We start from the raw sequence: 19973 nt of genomic DNA, 5'->3' as shown, positions 1-19973 counted from the left end.
TCTGTTGGTCATCTTTTCTATAATCAGTTGGAGCGATGTCTTAGTGAGGCGGAGCTGCCCCTTCTCTCTGCTCTATCTCAGCCCGGGGACAGATCATTTATTGCATTTCCTTACAGTGTCAGTTAAGAGCTGCCATTCTTTCAATCTCTCTGTCGATCTGGAATTAAAGTATCTTTATCCATCGGCCGCAATTGTGGTTGTGGCTTTTCCTCCAAATACATCATGACTATATATATCTTTGCCTGTTAAAGCCCCCGATGATTGACGGATCAATAATGCCTATCACCAATGGTGGTATTATTTGTTTGCGGCTGTGATGAGATTGGATTTTTACTCCTATATTGAGGGCACACCATCCACTGTCAGAGTGCACACACACGCACACATAGGCTCACTCATTGCAAAGAAACTTCCTATGACATTGGTTTTACCAGAAGTAGGCCAAAGCAGGAGCTGGCCCTCTGGCAGGCGTACTGAGCATGCTCAGAACCGCTGAAGGCTAGGTAGTGGATCAACAGCTCGCTCTACTACCAGCGCCACTAACAGGCTCAATGACCTATACAAAGAGGGAAACCCCACTGAATGCAGCTATCTTCCACTACTACTGTGCATTCTTTATAGATCTACTGATGATTGTTTTGCAGTTGCATCAATTCGTCTTTTGGTCTTTTTAAAAGGTGAAAAAATGCTCATCATAATTTCACACACTGTCACATTTGATTCCCAATATTACAGATTTTTGCTACCGTTAGTAGCTCCTCCATTACCTCTCTGCATACTCGAAACCTGCTCAAATGAGTAGGTACCATGGAACTGGGACACAGTGAGTATCTCAGTATCTTTAATTGTACCGAAGTACACTCGTTTCTTTCCTGTAGCATGCATTATTATGCACTTGAAGTTGGTATTAGAAGCCAACAGCTACGAAAGCACAGATAGAAATATAAAATACCTCCCTCTGGCCTCTACATTAGCCATAGCTGTCGTAAATCACACTATTCGGACTCTCACGTTCTAAACCAATAAGACTCTTCTTGCATGTAGTTGCACCTGTTGCAGTAATTCTGTCTCTAACTCATTCAAAAATAAATTCTTCACCATTTCAGTTCTTTGTCCCCATTCATATGCGTTTTAGGCATTTGGCCTGGTATTTAAATAAGTTACTGTCATACAACTTCAGGCTTTTTATAGCGGGGTGATGTTTCTGTAGTCCCAGAGCAGCTGAGTTGGATAGACAGTTTCCGCTCTCTCTTTAGCTATTTATGAGGAAGAGGAAAGGTGCATTTGGAGTAAATAATCCTCCTGGTTGTGATAAATGGAAATCTGCTGCAGATCTGGACTAACACGCTTATAAGATAATGTTACGATTGTTTAGAGATCAATTTCAATTTCAGAATGGATACATAACTAATCTTTTATTACATTCAGAGATAGATTTCCGAGTCGATAACATTCATAGCATTATGTTTGTCTCAGCTCTATAGCTGTACTGTACATTATGGACATTTGTGCGACAGACGCTGATTGTGCATCTGAAGGCTGTTCGCCATAATCAATTTGCAACTACAACGTAATCTCAGGAGGGAAATGAGCTGATGGAAGAGGCGATGATACATGCTGTGCTTCCCTATTGCTGTATACTCATCAGTCAGCAGCGGGTTATGGACCCTCTGTGTATGTGGATGGGGTTGGTGTTGTTGGCTCTATCAAATCAGCAGCATGGCCTACATTATCCTCTCCCAACAGACTCATTACACCCAAAGACAAGAGTTAATACATTCATTAGTCTAACAATGAACTGTGTGCATCTTTGTATGTGTCCTCTGTGGAAGCTGGTATTGATCGAGGCCTGACTTATAACACTGCAGATAGCGTGAATCTGGAGGAAGTGTGAGTGGACTTGAGAGTCTTTGCAGTTTCAGATATTGTGTTTGAGCAGTGTGAATAACATGCCATGGTTAATCCTGCTTTCTGTTAGTATTGGCTTGTATTGTTCAAGTAGACTATATATGATCTAAAGTACTGTTTTTAGCTGAGGTTTACCATCCACCCTCTCAGTAAATGACTGGAAATGCATTATTAAACAATGTATGTCTAATGTGGCTCGAAAGTACGAATGCCCCCATACAACCGTTTGAAATGAGAGACAGGCATATCTGCTGAACTAGTCTTCTGAATGAATTGTCAACACACGTTTGACCCAGTTACACTGCATAATCCCTTGTCATTACTCTTCACAGTCTGAAGTCTGCAATTGTAGTTCTGGGTACATTACTGTATTCAACAGAATTACGTATTCACTACGAAACAACGTCTCTGTTTCCGTTCTCTCCTGTTGGTTCTTGGTTAAATGTAAACAATAAATTGCCCTCTGAGTGAAATTACTGTCAACCAAAGTGTTACAGAGTAGCCTCCAACAGCATTAAACCCATGTTGCATTCAAATTAATGCAAACTTAGAATTAACTCATATAATAAGATGTAGGAAAAATAATGGTAGGGATTTTGTGGACACAGTATATAAATACCAGTTCAAGGGGAAAACAGTCGGTCAACTGCAGTGTTAGTGCTGCATTAAAACACTGTCTTTGTTTCATATGCATGGGCCCTCCTTCTGTTTATCTTTCTCTGCTAGCCTCGGAGCTCACCATTTACAGTATATGACTTGATCAGATTTCATTAACCTATATATATACGTAAGTAGTTTGCCTCATTTATTGATGCCGTGCTTACCCAGAAGTGTTTGTGTGTATCTTTCAAATCTAAATTATTCATAACCAAACCGTTGACTCTGTGTTTGGTTGCCAACTGGTCGATGCTGTCCGTTTCATTACAGGAGTTGTAAAGCATCATGTCTGAAAACCTCTTGGACAACTGGAGACGAGAGCTTCTTACCCTTTTTCTGATACTGAATTGAAAAGGGAAAAGCAAGCCTCTCAGCACACAGGCAGTCAGGAGTTGGCTGAGTTGTGTTGAAGGGAGCTGTACTGAGAGAGCCCACGTGCTACAGCGTATCTCTGTTGGTGTTTTGACTTGCAAACTTTGGAATGTGAGACTGTCAGTGCTGCCAATGCTCACAAAGCAGCCTGAGCAGTGAAGCGAGTGTGCGACCCCTCTGTTCTCTGCTGACCTTCTCGTGTCACCCCCAAGGGTCATTGTGCTTGAAAGGCAATGTGGGTTCACTGATCTGCAGGACTCATTTCCCTCCCACACGTTTGCTTCTCCGCGGCTGTGAGTCTCACTTCTCGGTGTAATCCCAGGACATTGCCTGTGCTTCCCACTAGCATGTCTCTTGCACGTGCATGAGAGAGATCCTAGAGAACGCCTATCGATTCTCAATGTGTCATTAGCACAGTGATTTTTGGCCTGCTCACATAATTATGGTCAGTGGGGTGTTGTTATTCACGAGAGGATTCAGCTCCTCTCAACTTCCTGGCAGCCTGGGGGGCGGTGAGTTTGACTTCCTCATTGATTGGTCCGTTTTATTAGCCTCTGCAAAAATGGCCACGTTCCTTTTTGATGTTGTTCATTAGTTCCTTTTTTCCCAGTGTGCTAGTGTAAAACCTTTACCTCTCGTTACATCTTCTCATAAAGGCATTTGGAAAACTGTCATGAACTACACTGTTGGGGGAAGTTGATTATCTGTTTTTAGTATCTTTACGTTCTGTGCACCGTGAAGGACATTCAAGAAATAAATGATCCTGTCTGACTTCTTTATTTAATATACAGTGGTCACAGTCATCTGGAGTGTACTGAGAGAAATGCTTTTAGTTCAGTATCAGATGCAAATGCTTTCGTCTCTGTATTTAAGGTAGACACTTAAATCTCTCTCATGCTGGGATTTCTAATTTCCCGGCAACCATGTCTCCATTGCAGAGATGGAAACGGCTCAAAAGGTTTCTTTCTGCTGCTCTTTTTGTTGTTCGTCATGTTCGGGAGCATCAATTGCTGGTATCTTCCCTCTCATATCGTCTGCCATGTCATACATTAGCTGAAGGCTTTTAAATGTATTTCAAGTTATCCAGTGTTCCAGATTTGGCTTAACAAATACAAATAGCATTTGCAAGCATGTGATCCCATGGCTCGATAAGCAGATATTAAGATTAGTTGTACATTTGACCTCTACGAAGAACATAGTAATTTCCGATTCACTGATGTTACCGGAGGGACCATGCTTTGGTCTTTTGTGTGTGGATAATGGCCACTCAGGCTCCCAGGAGTCTGTTGTTGTTTTTCAGCTCCGTTTGTCACACACAGCTAATTACTGGAGCAGAAGACATCCCCTTTCCCCACACACCCACACACCCACACCATGCACCAAGAGGGTGGCCACTTCAGCCCATCTTCTCACTGGCTCCCTGAAGACAAGTCATGCATGTTGGTGCATGCAGTAATCCTTCGCTATCACTCAGTTGGAATAGAGGTTGCTGCACAGTAATGGCAAACGCTCTGATTTCGACAGTTTTCTTTACCATCTACCTCTGGGTGCTGTAGCCTGCAGCCACTGCACCTGCAGCTGCTCTGAACACCGGCAGGTAAATAACCTGCTGGTGCTCTGAGCGGCGGACACTGACAAAGGAGAGCGTGGGAGTGTAGGTGGAAGAGGAAAGAGTCAGAGACGAGAGCGAGTGGGCAGGTAGGAGAGGCTCCTCTGAGAGTAGATAAACATGTGAACACTTAGCCATTCCCTCTCCCTCCCCGTCTCTCTGCGACTCTGTGTGGGCAGTTAATGAGTCTGAAAGCTTCTCCTCGGCATCTGTCAGCTGAGAACCGGATGAAGCCCCCAGTGCAAACTGTAGCTGAAAAGAAATGCTCTGTTGCTCATTGATAATTGGTACAATGTACAATAGAGGAGAAGGTTTTTATTTTAAACATCTCTTACTTGTCAGCTTCATCTATGGAATACCCTATGGGCTCAGTTGCCCTGCACTGTACCGCAAAGACATATTATGCAATTCAAGGTATGACTGCTTTTAGAAACAAAAGGAAAATGATTAAATTGGATTGCACAATCGGTGGGTGGTGGCGAAGTCCATAGGGACTTGGCTTGGCAACTGGAAGGTCACCAGTTCAAGGCCCGGAAAGACCAAGTGCTACCGAGGTGTCCCTGAGCAAGGCACCGTTCCCTACACTGCTCCCTGGGTGCCGTACAGAATGGCAGCCCACTGCTCCTAACAAGGATGGGTGAAAAGCAGAGAAACCGTTTCGTTACATAGTACCTTTACTATGTAACGACAATAAGTTCTTCTTCAATCTTCATAAGGAAAATATGCCACATTTGCTAAATGTTGTATTTTGACAATGAGATGACATGCCTTTAGAATGTCCTTACTTTGGCCTTTCTACTGTTTTCCGTATACTTTTAAAATACATTTGATAGGAAAAAGCACCAGTACAAATGAATGATAGTTACATTTTAAAGTGCAATTTATTGCTGACCCTCTGGTATCTAACTCAAAGACATTGCTTTCATTGTCCTCTTTCATCACAATGACAGATAAAAAAAACAACAATTTAAAATCATACAGCCCTAATTCACACTATGAATTTATGAAATTGTGTACATTAAAATCGTTTTTTTAAAAACTTTTTTAATGTAAAAATAGCAGGATAACTAAATAACTACTATAAAATCAAAACAAACTGTGGCCTTATGAAATAAAAGACGACTCATCACCTTTATAAACACAGATTAAACATTGCATACTTAACTGTATTGTATTGTAATGGATAACATTGAGTTGTGCAGGTGTTGCTGTTGCCCGTAGGCTGTGTACTTTCCCACACACACACACACACACACACACACACACACACACACACACACACACACACACACACACACACACACACACACACACACACACACACACACACACACACACACACACACACACACACACACACACACACACACACACACACACACACACACACACACAGTGCATCATTACTAAACAAGGCCTTGAGCTTTGGAGGCCAGACAGTAGGAGTGGAGGAGCCCAACCACAGCGCTCTGATAACATCAACACATCTGAGCCTGCCCATGTTATCCTGGCTCTGTCATAAAGCCTAATGGTGTGTATCCATACAATGGAGTTCAGTTTTGGGTTCAGATAAAATAGTTTCTATGACCTTGGTATACACTCCTCCTTAAACAAATTCCTGGAACAGAAGTCTCCCACTCCCACGAAACGCTTAATGAGCTGGTGTAAGGAACATGTTTCACTATTCAGCCTGATATGGACATGTTTCCTAGTTTATAAAAATAAAATGACTAAAAATGGCCTACAGTTGAAATCAGAACACATGCTCAGCTGCTGGGTTGATTGTGGCTTTTGGTTTCCTCAAAACACATTTTCAAACATGAAGCAACAAGATGTAAAACACCTTGTGCAATTTAAATCCCGGCTGTTCAGATTTGATCCCAGACTGCAGATGTATGCTTGGAGTAATTAAGGGAGGCTTCGTGGCTATGATGGTGACATTTACTCTTGAATCATCCAGCAAGTACCCTCAGACTAACTTACGATGAATGAGCTGTGAGGAATATACATTGATCAAGCTCACGGTGTTGTGAGGATCAAATATTTTGTCTGGATCCATCTTGTTTTATTTTTAGCACGATGTGAAGGGCTCAAGAGTGGAAGCTATTTTCTTAACATTAGTCAACTTTGAGTATGAATGCAGACTTCTAAAATAAAAATAAACATACTGTAGCAACACAGCACATACACAGATGGCTTAACAGCTTGTTTGATTTCCCCCTCTGACACCTTTTTGTGGGCGTTCAAGCACAAGTTCCTATTCACTATGGATTCATCTTTCATGGATTGGCTCTCTATATCATATCACATATCCTCCAGATACTCAATCCCTTCCCTCTGTGCTTTCCCTGGGGTATGGTGTCGATTCTGTGCCCCAGGTGGTGGACATATCCCCTGGCTCCAAGCCCCAGCATCGGAGGCCCTCCCTGGAGGAACAGGGATGGCTGATTGAATGTTTTAGTGTACCCCCCCTCCCCATTTTTAATGGAAGCATGTTGCATTATTAATGTAGTCAAGGTAGTTCAAATGGTGCATATGCTGTTAATATCTGTAATGCCTCGTTACTGTTTTCAACCCACTAAAAATGCATTCAGTATTTGTTTTCCTTTTCTGTTAAGACTCAGTGACGTTGAAAGCTACAGTCCTCTCCTAAGAAATGTTCAAGTATCAGTAATGGCAGGGAACAGGGAGAGAAAAGAGCGTATTGACTGTCTCTGGGTGTCTTCCTGCACCATTGACTGCACCCAGCAGGTTGATGAGTGGAGGAGCTGTTTGGCTGCTAGGTTGATGGCGAGGTCATTGTCCAGGCTTTCATGTCTTCAATAGCTGAAGGCTCCCTGCTGGACCTACTTGATATTCAGTTCTTTCACTCACTTCATCCGATTGAAACTCACAAGCTTCCACCAGATAGCTTAGATCCAGTAACTTGAATGGACACGAATGGATACCAGGCTTGAGTTGCAGTTTCAAAATGCCTGTAACTGTGTTTGCAACAGATTCAACAGAACTTTATCAAGATGTTTCAAAATACTTTTATGATGATGAGCTTTTTGGAGCCAAAGGCAGTGTATGCTCATTTTACAACAAGCTCACCCTGTTAGGACTTGTTAAAGAATGAGCTGAGGGAGGGGCAGCTCCCCACATTCAGAGATAAAATACCTCACTGAGGAAAACATATATTATTGACTTCCTGGATACAGACAGAAATAAACAATGGAATACTTTTAAAACTGGTATTTGGTGTCACTTTAGTTCTTCCATGCCGTTTTGTAAAAATGTCCCGGGTGGAGCTGGTGTGTCCCATGTTTTTCCACGTGTGGAGGAGTTTGTACATTTGTAAATTGCCTTCATAAAATAAATCCTATGCGGTTACTGTAACGGAAACTACGGTTGTCTTTTTTAAATTCATGTCACCAGAAACCCACAACCACACTGTAGAAGCACAGTCTCTGTGTGTGTGTGTGTGTGTGTGTGTGTGTGTGTGTGTGTGTGTGTGTGTGTGTGTGTGTGTGTGTGTGTGTGTGTGTGTGTGTGTGTGTGTGTGTGTGTGTGTGTGTGTGTGTGTGTGTGTGTGTGTGTGTGTGTGTGTGTGTGTGTGTGTGTGTGTGCGCGCGCGGATTGTAATTGTGTGGGGAGTGCATGGTACAGGGCCACCTTGCTCTCTCTTTACATCCGGGCCGTGACGTCATCGCCTCGGATTTCAGTGTGTGTCTACTACGGACGCACGCGGCGTAGCAGTCAGCGCGAGGGCTCCTGCCTGGTGAGCACAGCAGCAGCAGCAGCGGACTTCAATAACACACTCTTCTTCAAAGTAACAAGAAACTATCACGTCGGTGCATGTGGCGTTCCCACTTGGATAAAACGTTTTCCTTGTTTTTTCCCGGCACGCTTGACTTCACGGCGACTGTTTAACTGGAGATTTATGGAAGCTTTTCATTGTAAGTAAAAAAAAACCTGCAGTGATGTCGACGTCTGCGACATACACTACACTACATACAGTATACATTGTGCGGGATTTGCTCTTAACGCGATAATGTTCGGGTGGTTTTTGTGCTGATGGTGGGGGTTTATACTACCAAAAAGCCATGTAGATGAACGCAGCGCCTGTGATTGGCTTTGTCTTGCAGTTGTAATAGCCTATATATTCAGTCTACGGTTTAACCTGCTCCTGCCAGGCTTCCAGTCAGCGTTTGTTTCTCACATGGCTGTATGTGCAAACAGCGCCTTTGAACTGGACACCACCATACACTGATTAGTATTTTGTCAGCCTTTTGTCAATGCACCTCTGTATGGTCACCCAGAGGATTTCCTATAGGCTACTTGGAGCTAATGTAAGATAACATGCTATATAAGTGGACCTTTTTTGTGTGTGATTTCTTCTGTAGTTTGTTTCAGGTATTTTTTAAATAAATGTTCTTTTCCATTCTAGTAGACATTATGCATGTTTGCTATAGGCTTGCTTTTACCAATTCTACTTTGAACCTGCAATGCCAAAAGGAAATTGCAAATCAAATAATACATGTTTTTCTTTCATAGTTTTCTGTTGGTCAGTTCAAGTTGAGCCCCAGGTTTCCAGCGACTGTACACAACTGTGAAAGCAAAACCCTTCAGGGAAAATACGTTTGACTTTTGCTTTGAGTTTTTGTCTGTTTTCTTTCTCTTGGATTTCAGTGTAGTATGGTTTTGATGCAATTATATTCTCAATGAGAAAAGAAAGCTTGCCCTGCCAATTTTAATACACTGTTATTAGAAACAAGATTTTCATTTCCATTTCTCTGAAGTTTTTGCCATCCCTGAGCATTACTGAAGAGCCCCTGTTTCACCCCATTACTTATTCCATGACTTGGCATCAGATGGTAATGTCTGTTCCTGACAGTACTGAACTGCTCAGTGGTTCTGGATGATCTTTAACAGCTTTTATCTGTCATTCACAGTCTTAAGCCATAATTATGGCCTTGCCCACTGTCTCTCCCACAGCAACCTAGACTATCTCCTCTCTTTAATCACCAAGGTAGAGCAGAACAAATTCACTACATCTGCTAAGCATTGTGTATTTTATCTTATTTCTTTTTTAGACTTGGATTATACCAGAATTCCTGGAAATGTCCTTATGGTGATGCAGTAGGATATTTGCATAATGTAAACAAACGACTTTTTTGAAGTCTTAATATATAGCCTACCAAGCTAGCCACCATGTATGTGTCTGCATGTGAAATGATGACACCTTATGTTTGTGTCTATTTCTTTTGACCCTGTATATGGTCTCATTGATTGACTAATCAGTGGATGTTGGCACACAGCACAGTTATTTGTAATGCCTAAAACAGATTCCCTTGTATGTATTGAACGTTATACTTACACATACTTTCTCACAAAGTATATCGTGGTGAGCAGCATGTGTGTAGTGTTGCTCTCACTGTAAAAAGCCAACAGATTTTGGATGACACATGTCAAACCCTCAGGGAGAGGAAGGAACAGCTATGTTGTCCTTATTACTTCTTCGCTTTCCCCATGAGCTGATACAGTGACTATTGTCCTCCACGTGCAGTGTTTCCTACAGACTTGGAGTCACTGATGTTTAAGCAATGTTTCCAACTGACATCATGTATTTGTGGAGTTCAGCTCAGGGGCGAGGCACGCCTTCATCAAACGGTACAGTTGACTGCAAAACCTTTCAATCATAAACTCTAAAGAAAGTATGTTTAACTATATGATTTAGCCTTAAGGGTATACTTTCAGTTGGATAGGTGGAAATATTCTATAAAAAAAAGTCTTAGACGGAGCAAATGTATTCATAAGACCATCCAAATAAATTGTATGGAAGAAAGTGATATTTTCAAAGAGCAGGTCAGCAGTAAAGTAGATATACAGATGCCCTGTTATTGGCAGCACTCTCTGAGCTTAAGACATCAAGGGGGGAGGGTGGAGGGAGGTTGGAGGGTGGAGCCGCATTTCATTTCTGGCTTTGAGTAATGGGCAACATCAGCAAAATGGTAACAACTGCAGACATGGTTCAGTCCTGTATTCAGCCAATGCACTAATGTCCATATGCAGACCTACCAACATTGGTCAAATGTGCGTATTTTGATTGAAATATGGAGACTATGTATGTACGATGTTGCCCTCCAATACAGTGTGTGCTTAGTTTTTCAATTGAATGCTAGGTGTTTGCTGGCAGCAGTTATGTTTTGTAAGAAAATATCAGTAAGGGAATGACACTAGCGCTATGTGTGTGTACTATTGAATATCTTTTGGAAACATTTTGAGTTTTGCTCAAATTCTAATGCTTCTTCACTCTGGTATGTGGTAAACAATAGGAATAAAAACCTGGAAGCAGTTGTTCTTTGTAGTAAGAAAGAGGAATAAAAACCTGAAAGCAGTTGTTAGTTCTCCCTTTATACTACTATTCTGGTCTTAATGATTGAAATAAAGCTGAAATAAATAATAGTTTTAACGCATCTTTAAAACATACCAGTCAATAGTCCCTAAGCCTGCATCTTCCCAGCCTTTCATCAATCTATTTCTTTAAGGAGATGACCTTGATAAGTAGAGTTTATTTTGGGAGCCTCTGCTCTTTGTCCTGCTATGGACTTAACTAGCTGTACATTGTGGATATGAGGTCTGTCTAACTTTCAGGAAATGAAAACACACAGTGTACTTGGACATACTGTCTTTAGGTTTCCTTCACATTATCTATTTGCCTTGAAAGAAGATGAAATGCTGTTGTTTTTCAATATAGCAGGAAATTAAACATTAGATGATTTATAAAGGGGAGTTTGACAAACACCGGAAGTGAAGATGGAAACTTTAGCTACGTTGTTACTGTAATGTTTGGATTTTCTGTTTCATAGATAGACCTTTTTAAGGAACCAATTATCGTGTGTAATGAGGAACCATGTTGTCTGGTCAGAATGTCACAACAAAGCTTGATTTACATGACTTCAATGCACTGTAGTTGAACTTTCACAATTCTTTCCATAAATACAACATTTAACCTCTTACAGTAGTTATTTTTTTGAGAAGGCAGCTTGTTTCCATGGCTTTTTGAAATGTTCTTGAGTCGGCTTTGCAGCTGTGTCACCTTGACACACTTAGCACGCCGTCGCAGCTGCTTTGAGGGGGCTGCTAATTGAATTGTTTGTGAACAAAATCTGATTTGTAGCACGAATGAGCAGCTGTTTTCTGTGGTTGACTAAAAGGTCTTGGGTGAATGTCAAGCTGAAACTACTGGCTGTGTTTTCTGTGAGTGGGGTTTGATGCACATTGTCTGCAACACTGCCTTAAAGTGATGCACCCAGATTAATTACAGACATGACAGTAATCCAGGTATTGCCATTCTGTGACAGCACATTGTTTCATGTTGTCGTACTGCATTTCATGTGCCCTCTGGGGGACTGCAAAGCCCCTTTTTTGTCTTTTTTTGTCTATTCTCTCGCTGCCCCCACTCACAAACTGCCTACTCTGCTTATTCAGCTCAGCTATTGTGAGGCGGGCTATTCACACCTCTAGTCAATGTTGTCCATGAGGTATTGAAGAGTTCCACTGTAACCAACTCTTTTTTAATGCTAGTTAAGAATACTCTCCTGATACTGTGAAAGCTTTATTCAGTAATCACTAGTCTTGCCTGGCGTCTTGTCCAAGTTTCTTCCTGTGTAATAGGATTAGATTTGTGAGCATTAACAAGATCATTCATTATCGCTGAAAGGCTCTGGTGATTTGTGGTTAGATTTTAAATGAGGTTTCCTGCTGTATTATATAATACTTTCCTGTTGTACACTGCCTTTTAAAGGACATTCTTAATTGTTTATATGATCTTAGCAAAAAAAAAGGTTTTAAATAATCTTTTTTCAAATCATTTTTTTTTTTTAAACCTTTATTTAACCAGATGGTCCCATTGAGATCATCAATCTCTATTTCAAGGGAGACCTGTCCAACATGGCAGCAAGTAGGTTACAACATGAACATAAAACAACAGATAACACAAAAGGTATCGTATTTACAGGGCTACATTTACATACCTAGAGACATTGACAAGTACTAGAGATGTCCCGATCTGATCACGTGATCAGGGATCGGATCCAATCACGTGATTTTCAAAAGATCGGAATCGGGAGAAAAAAATCGGGGATCGAGAATTATTATTATTATTATTATTTTTATAAAATATTTTTTTATTATTATTTAATGTTACAAAACTAAAATGACCATGTTCACGTCTTAAAGTCATCCTGAGGCCTTAGTTTTAGTTTAAAATTACACAACATCACGTATGTGTTGCTTCTTTTGGGCTTGTTTTCATAGACCTGGTTGCTTATTTTTTTTTAAATAACAGCCAAGATAGCTGTATTCATTGCGTTGGATGACCAGCTGTTATCTGTTACCTTTTTTTCTTTTATTGCATTGCATAAAGAATCGGATCGGGAAAAATCGGTATCGGCAGATTTTCAAAATCAAATGATCGGAATCGGATCGGGAGCAAAAAAAGGTGATCGGGACATCCCTAACAAGTACCAACAGTATATTTATATCTCGTCCTGTCAATAAGCCTCACCTTCTTGGCAGAAACTGTATTGTTTTTGAAGCGGTGGAGAGACAATGCACAGTTTTACCCACTGCTGTCACCCATGGCCAAAGCATATTTCTCTGTCCCAGCAACATCAGTACCAAGCAAGAGAGTTCGTTCCACAGCAGGCGATATTGTAAACGCCCAAACATCCCAGCTTCGTGATTAAAGCACGTACAGCACTGTCATTTGATCATATCCTGGATTGCTCTGACCTGCACTGTATTCCACACATCAGGATGCTCAGGCCTTGTAGCGGCTTGAAGGGCATTCAATTAAAGGTAATAAGGATGCATTTGCTGTGGTTAGGTAGTATTTACTCCTCAGAGTTGACAGAGATCGAGAGTCATGGCTTACTCTGCTTGCTTAAAGTAACAGTAGTACTTGATTCTTGTAGCAGCATGGATGTTATGCAGATAAAAGGATGCTGCAGTATTTGACTTTGAAGAGTTTTTTGATCTACACAGCAACAAATCATGTTCGATTTATCAGTCAGTGTCCTCGTTGCTGCACACGATATGTTTCAATATAAACTGATTCTTGGCCCATTTCTAGAGCACGAGTTAAATGACACAAAATACAGAGTGGTCAAATAGTTATAAACACATTTATTTTAGTGTAACAAAGTGTCACACATAAATACACAAACAAATCTTCCATCTGCTTGTTGATACAATCAGGTAGGTTGTTTCAAAGTTGGTTTAAAAAAAAAAAAACGTTTTTCCATGAATTTTCCCTATAATCAAATTAGCAACAGCAGTTCAGACTCTTCATTATGACTGACCGGTTTTTTGGGGGTTTTTTCAAATGCAAATGAGGAAAACCCCCAGTTTCTCCAGCCACTCCACATTTTAAAAAACGTCAAAACAACTATCAAGTTATGTTCTTTTTTCCTTTCCTTTTCTGTTTAGCCTCTACATAGTGACGCCGCTATTATGTTGCTCAAAACCCATAATGACTCTATAGGGGGGGTCGACAAATGACACCTCTCTATTCAACCTTATTGGTTTGATCTACTGCATTGTACTTTAAATTAAATAGATGCAGGTTGAGGGAGAGATGATTTTAGTTTCTCCCTTTTTGACAATGTTTTTATTACCAACAACTTTTTTGTTTTTAAATAAAGTTGAGAATGTTGTATCAACATCAAACATACTATCTCTCCAAATAGCATTAAAGTGCTGCTTTTGGCTTCACAGACAACATGAAGAAGGTGGAATGCTACACTAAAGAACGCCCCAACTCACCTTTTAAAGGGCACTGAGAAAATATCTGAACCCCGGGGTTGGTTTTGGCTTTCAAGTCAAATAATAATAACATGAGGGAGCTTGCAGTGGGGGCCCCAAACTGTTAAAACCCAACGATTTGTTGTCAAAACTCATGAAGACCTTTTCCCTCCTTGAATGTAAAGATCATTTTTCGGAGCCTCTCAGTTGTTTGTTGTTAAACTGTAGTAGAAGGGGAGGGAAGGATCAAAGACCCTCCTGAACAATAAAAGCTGAGCCTGTGGATTGTTGACCCCCAGACCTTAAGCCCTTCATTACTGCAGCTCACTGCTAATTATTGTGGACAGGACAGTACAGTACTCAGAAATCTGCCCAACCCTCCTCACTACAGGGTGGTCAGCTCTCACTGACACTCCTAGACCCTCACAACTAAACATCTGAGGCGTAGAGACAAGACCCCTCCTGGTGCCCTACTTCACACCCCCTACCCACCCTCAGAATCAACACCTCCCTCTGGAAAACAAGAAGAAACCCTAAACCGGACTAAAGACTAAAGAGGATCATGTTTTGCCCTCTATTGAAGCACACATGTTACCATATGCTCCCCTTACTGTGCAGCCTCCTGATCTTATGCTGACTTAATCTTGACTGTAGTGACCACACTCCCCAGAGCATCTGTGACCGTCACAAATGGCGTTCTAAACTAAGATAAGCTGGCAGAGGTATTTTGAAAAACACATTTACTTCAAAAGAGGTTTGGAGCTAGTAGCTGTGCAGCATCAGTTGATTGTGTTGGCTGGCTGCTGACTACAGTATCATCCTGTGATGCTTTCAAAAGGCTTCATGTATCTTGAGTCAAAGCAACCAAGCAACACATTCAATAATGGTTTTTGCAATATAATCCCGTCAAATGTGCATTCAGCTATTGAAGCCATGTGGAGGCAATACAACTGATTCTGTTTCTGCAATGTGGGAGGCCTTTATCCATGATTGTCAACCCATCACACTGCTATGCTAGATGTCAATGCCGTAAATGTGGATAGAAAAAAGAAATAGTTTAGAGACCAGTGCAAAAGGAAACAACAGATTTTTGTTGACTTCTATTCTAGTTTGTCTAAAAGAGATTTAATGTACTGCTTTTACACCCCCTGCCTATTTTGGCCTACACACCACCAGAACCATCATGTTGCTGCATGGCCTCCATGTTTATCACTGAGGTTTTCGAACTCGCTGTTGTCCCATACCACATGGATCATGTTGGGAATGTTAAGGTCCTTCTCAAATAGCTTCCGCCCATATAGGTGTTCATATAGACTCTTTGATGTCACACCACCCCCTCTTAAAAAATCTGACCTCGCACACGTTTCAGTCAACACATCTGCTAAAAAAGTTCTTAGCATCAGGAGGACCTTTTTCATTTGATAGATTTAACCTGAAGAACCTTGCTAACTTCATTCTGAAGGTGATATTTTAATAGTTTTCACTTTTATTAGCCAATAGATTTACATCATCCTTTTGTATGTCAGTTTGAACTGCTTGAGGCTTGAAAACAGATAACACAATGTTTCTGTTGATTCAATTCAACATTGCATTTTGTTTCAAATTAATTTGATGTGACATTTGATTGATTTTTACAGGAGAAAATGATGCTTGCAGAACAGCGTTTCCGCCAGGGGGGGGGGGCGTCTTGCCGTCATTTGAAAAAACCAAATAATTCGAGAGAAGATCGAGAGTTTTTATCGCTTGAAATGACGAAAAGGAAAAAGGACATCCCTCTGTTGGAGGGGCAAAGATGTCTGGTGGGATTATTTTCGCCTCCAGCAAAGCGAGTTCCTGTGATGGAAAGTGTACTGCCGGCGAGCCTTGACGGTGGGGGGGGGGGGCACGCGCATGAACTGCGAGCGCCGGAGCCTCAGTTTCGTCGCTTCGAGGCTCCGTGGTAAACTGTGGTAAAATTAAGAGCCGGCTCTTCTTAGTGAGCCGTGCCAAATGATCCGGCTCACTAAAAAGAGCCGGAATTCCCATCACTAATACGTAAAGAGGGACGGCTCAATTAAAAATTCAAGTCACGTCACCCCCCCCCCCCAGGTCGGGGCCATCACTCTTTTGAATGTCAATGAACTGTCAAGTTGCCTCTTAGTTTTGTTCTGTCTTGGTCTCTTTTGGCAACTCTAGCAGTCACACGATATAACAAATATTATACAAATATAACAATGTGTATGCAAAATATGCATAATGTTCTGTGTAAATAGTCCTTCTGTTCCATAGTTATAAGGTTGCTATAGCCATGTAAGCAATAGGGTTACTCGACACTTGGCAGTCAATCAGATAGAGGTGATACCAAGTGCATACTGTGAACTGGAGATATTTCATACAATTAGATCATTATTCTTTTAAATACCCGAGAAGGAATAAAACGCTTTGCAGTCCTGTAATGAAATGGCATGCATTGCCAATTAATAGGTTGGCAGAATGAACTTATATTTAAACATCTTTTCCTTTTAGTCATGGCTAAGGTACCACATGAAGGCCAACTTGTGGTACATGCATCAAGAGGATCAAAGCTAAATGATTCTCAAGTTTTGGATAGTTTGGAACTGATTATTAAGCATTATCCATAATTCCACATAACATTATTCTTTCATCCCACTTCTGTGTATATAAATACCTATCCAGACTTCTTTCGTTTCCTAAATCCATAGCCAACCTATAAGCAGAAGAGTATATGCACATGTGAAGGGATACCAAAGAGAAATGGTGCCGTGGGTCTGCCCCAAGACCGCACGAGTGCTCTGCTGCCAACAGTGCCTCCAGTAATTATAGACCAGAGCTGTGGAGACTGCTGCTCTCCAGGCTAAACTGAAACTAAACCCCCTATTTCATTCTTGGTATTTGGTCTTTTCAGTCCATGAGTACCCCGTGTTTAAAAACTGTTATTCTTGGGCTGTAGCTTGACTCTCTTCTGTTTATAGTTCAGCCTGACTGAGTTGAAAAGTAGAATTCTGTTCGGTAAATGCAGTAGTAGAAGCTTTGAAAACTGTTGTTGACACAACGTCTTGTTAAATAATAACTGCTGTCATTATGTTTGATTAACGTATTGATAACATACTCTCTACTGCTACTGCTGCTCCCATCATTGTAACTCACTGACAGTGTAATCAAATGACCATCGATTTTCCATCTCCAAATTGTAAATGATGGGACATGAGGCAGATGAACTGGGTCTGGATCTTGGATTCATTTGGCAGCGTAGTCTTTACTGCCAAGGAAGCTGTTGAAACAGCATTACATATTAACAGTGATAAACATCAAAGCTTGTCGTTCTTACTGGAAAGTGTACTGAACCCCCCCAGGCCATCCACATCTCACAAACTGACCAGACTTGATTTAGCTGGACAGCTGCTGCTGTGGTGAAAGCCCCTTTCCTCGGACTCCTACTTTCCAATGACTGTGTGGTCTGTATCCTGCTGCTCTAATCACGTAAGGGTGGAAGGGACCTGTGGGTAGCATCTACTGTTCCTCTGTCATTAGATGTTGGGTGCAGGATGGCCCACCAGCCCAGCCTGCTGGAACCTTTGGATGTTGGTCATATATGTTTAAATCAATCTGTTCACCCCTTGCTTGTTCCCAAAGCTCAAGTTGGTGATCTTATTTCCAACCAAAGAGGCATTTTGGCTGTTGAACCTTTGTAGCCTTTCTCAGCTTCTGTTTGGAGTCATCATTTGTCTTGTCATTGCAAGCTATTTGTTGGTAATGTTCTGGTGTACAGGACACTACTAGACATGTACAGTATCTCTGGATGGACCAGTTTTCACAATCATACAGTTTGGACCCGTTTTTGATTGATGATCTATTATTTTGGCACAGCATGCTACATTAATATTGTTTCCATATTATTGATCTGCTCTGTTGCCTCTCAGTATTCCAATGTCCACACAGCCAATACAAACTCTCGCTCAGCTGCTCTCAATGTTTTGAAAACCTCTCTTAAGCCTTTAAAGCTGTCGTTTTTGGAAAGTATGTCTTGGTTTTCAGAGCAATAAGCAGCATATCAATTCACTATATCAGCTATATCAAGTGTTGTTGATTACCATCTTTGTTACTGATGTGTGTTTACAGTGTTTTAAATATTGATCTCTATTTTCTCTCTCTCTCTTCTCATCAGTCACAATGAGCGGAAGGTGACCTGCAAGCATCCTGTCTCAAGCCAGCCCTCACAAGACAATTGCATCTTTGTCGTCAACGAACAGTAAGTCTCTTGTTTTTTGCTTTTAGCATGCAACCGAGCAGCATTTTTGAGCACTACAGTGTGCTGTGGCAACTTGGCCACCCTCTATTTGCAGTTCTGCCCTTTCAGATCAAAGCCTTTTCTATTCAGCGCTTCTCTATTTATTTATGGTAACAAATTCCTTAGAAATAAGAAGTTAACTTTCGAATGGCAGTGACCATTTTTTGATATTATAAACGAAGTTGTATGTATTGCATAGCTAGACTGCTGTTTTTAGCAAAGTTTCAAGTGTCATTGTCATTGATGCTTTGGGCCGACAATAAGAAGACTTTGTATCATGCAGTCATCAGCTGCTGGGAATGCAGGGATTTAACGGACGTCACTCGTTTTGACCCTTTGACGAGTTCATGGCCTTTCCAGTGGTCAAAAGCAGAAGGAAGTACCCACTCGCAATGCTATGTCCATGTGATTTTTGTGCACTACTTTCAGTACCAGTCACATGTCTGACCACATGACTGGGTCGAGGGCCAGTCCTCTTCAATCTTTTACTTCAACAACAACAACTCTATGCATCTGTCAAACTACAATTGAGTTTATGAGTCCCTTTTTTTGTTTGATCCACCTTTCATTCTTGAACTTTACCCATGGGTCACCCACAGTCAGGTGTGGACCATGTCAGGCAGTCTGTCCAGAGATTTGCAGCATGTCCAAACCCTGAAAAAGGAAAATGGATGCCCAACCCAAAAGTGTACTAAATATACATCATCTTGACTGTTTTTGTCCCAGCCCACTCAGTGACATTAGCTTTAACTCTACTCCACCGCCCTAGTCATCCTAGCTTAACGTTGTGCAACATGTATCAGATCCACTCAGTTTCTCACTTCCCTCAGAAAGCCCCTGTCATGGCAGATTCTCTATAAAGTTATTTAGCTGTGCCGAAGTGATGTCATCTCAACTGGGGTCACTTATCTTCTTGAGAAATGAATGCTGATGGAAATAGTCTCCGCTTCAAGACATGACATTTCACTCTCATGTGGGATATTATGGCCAGAGTCCAATATCTTGTGGAGTAGGAATTCCCTGATGTCCCATCATGGGCACCGTTTTCCATCTTTTTTCAATATGTGGCTTAGGTATGAAAGCCCTGGTTTTACTAGGATATGATATCTTGAGCTTTTTTGTCTCTTCAAATTCGTACGAGCTGGATTTTGTCAGCAGAGACGGGATGATTGGAAAATGGTTGTGAATACACTTGTTGTGCAAGAACTGTCGCACTGCACTCTCTTGACACATTCCTCCGCTCACTGTGCTACTCTCACATCTCTGCTGCTTTTCACGCTGAGAGGCTCCACACGCTGCTGCTAGATGATATCTAACTGAGCAATTAGTGTAACGTGTCATTGTATAAAT

At 41.3% G+C, this 19973-nt stretch overlaps 1 protein-coding gene across 10 annotated transcripts in view; it reads left to right on the top strand.

The window, feature by feature from the left end:
* Positions 1 to 19973, top strand: part of plekha5 (pleckstrin homology domain containing, family A member 5) — an 80879-nt gene that overhangs the window by 27144 nt on the left and 33762 nt on the right. For 9 of the 10 annotated variants that reach the window (XM_079683562.1, XM_079683570.1, XM_079683569.1 and 6 more), the window contains exon 4: positions 18501 to 18584. In XM_079683562.1, coding sequence (XP_079539688.1) covers positions 18501 to 18584 — 84 coding nt within the window. Of the gene's footprint in view, positions 1 to 8252; positions 8485 to 18500; positions 18585 to 19973 lie in introns of those variants that run through there. The other variant, XM_079683571.1, reaches the window with a different exon arrangement.

Source organism: Notothenia rossii (genome assembly GCF_949606895.1).
Source record: "Notothenia rossii genome assembly, chromosome: 5".
Lineage (NCBI taxonomy): Eukaryota > Metazoa > Chordata > Actinopteri > Perciformes > Nototheniidae > Notothenia > Notothenia rossii.
This window is presented reverse-complemented; position numbering and strand designations above follow the sequence as displayed.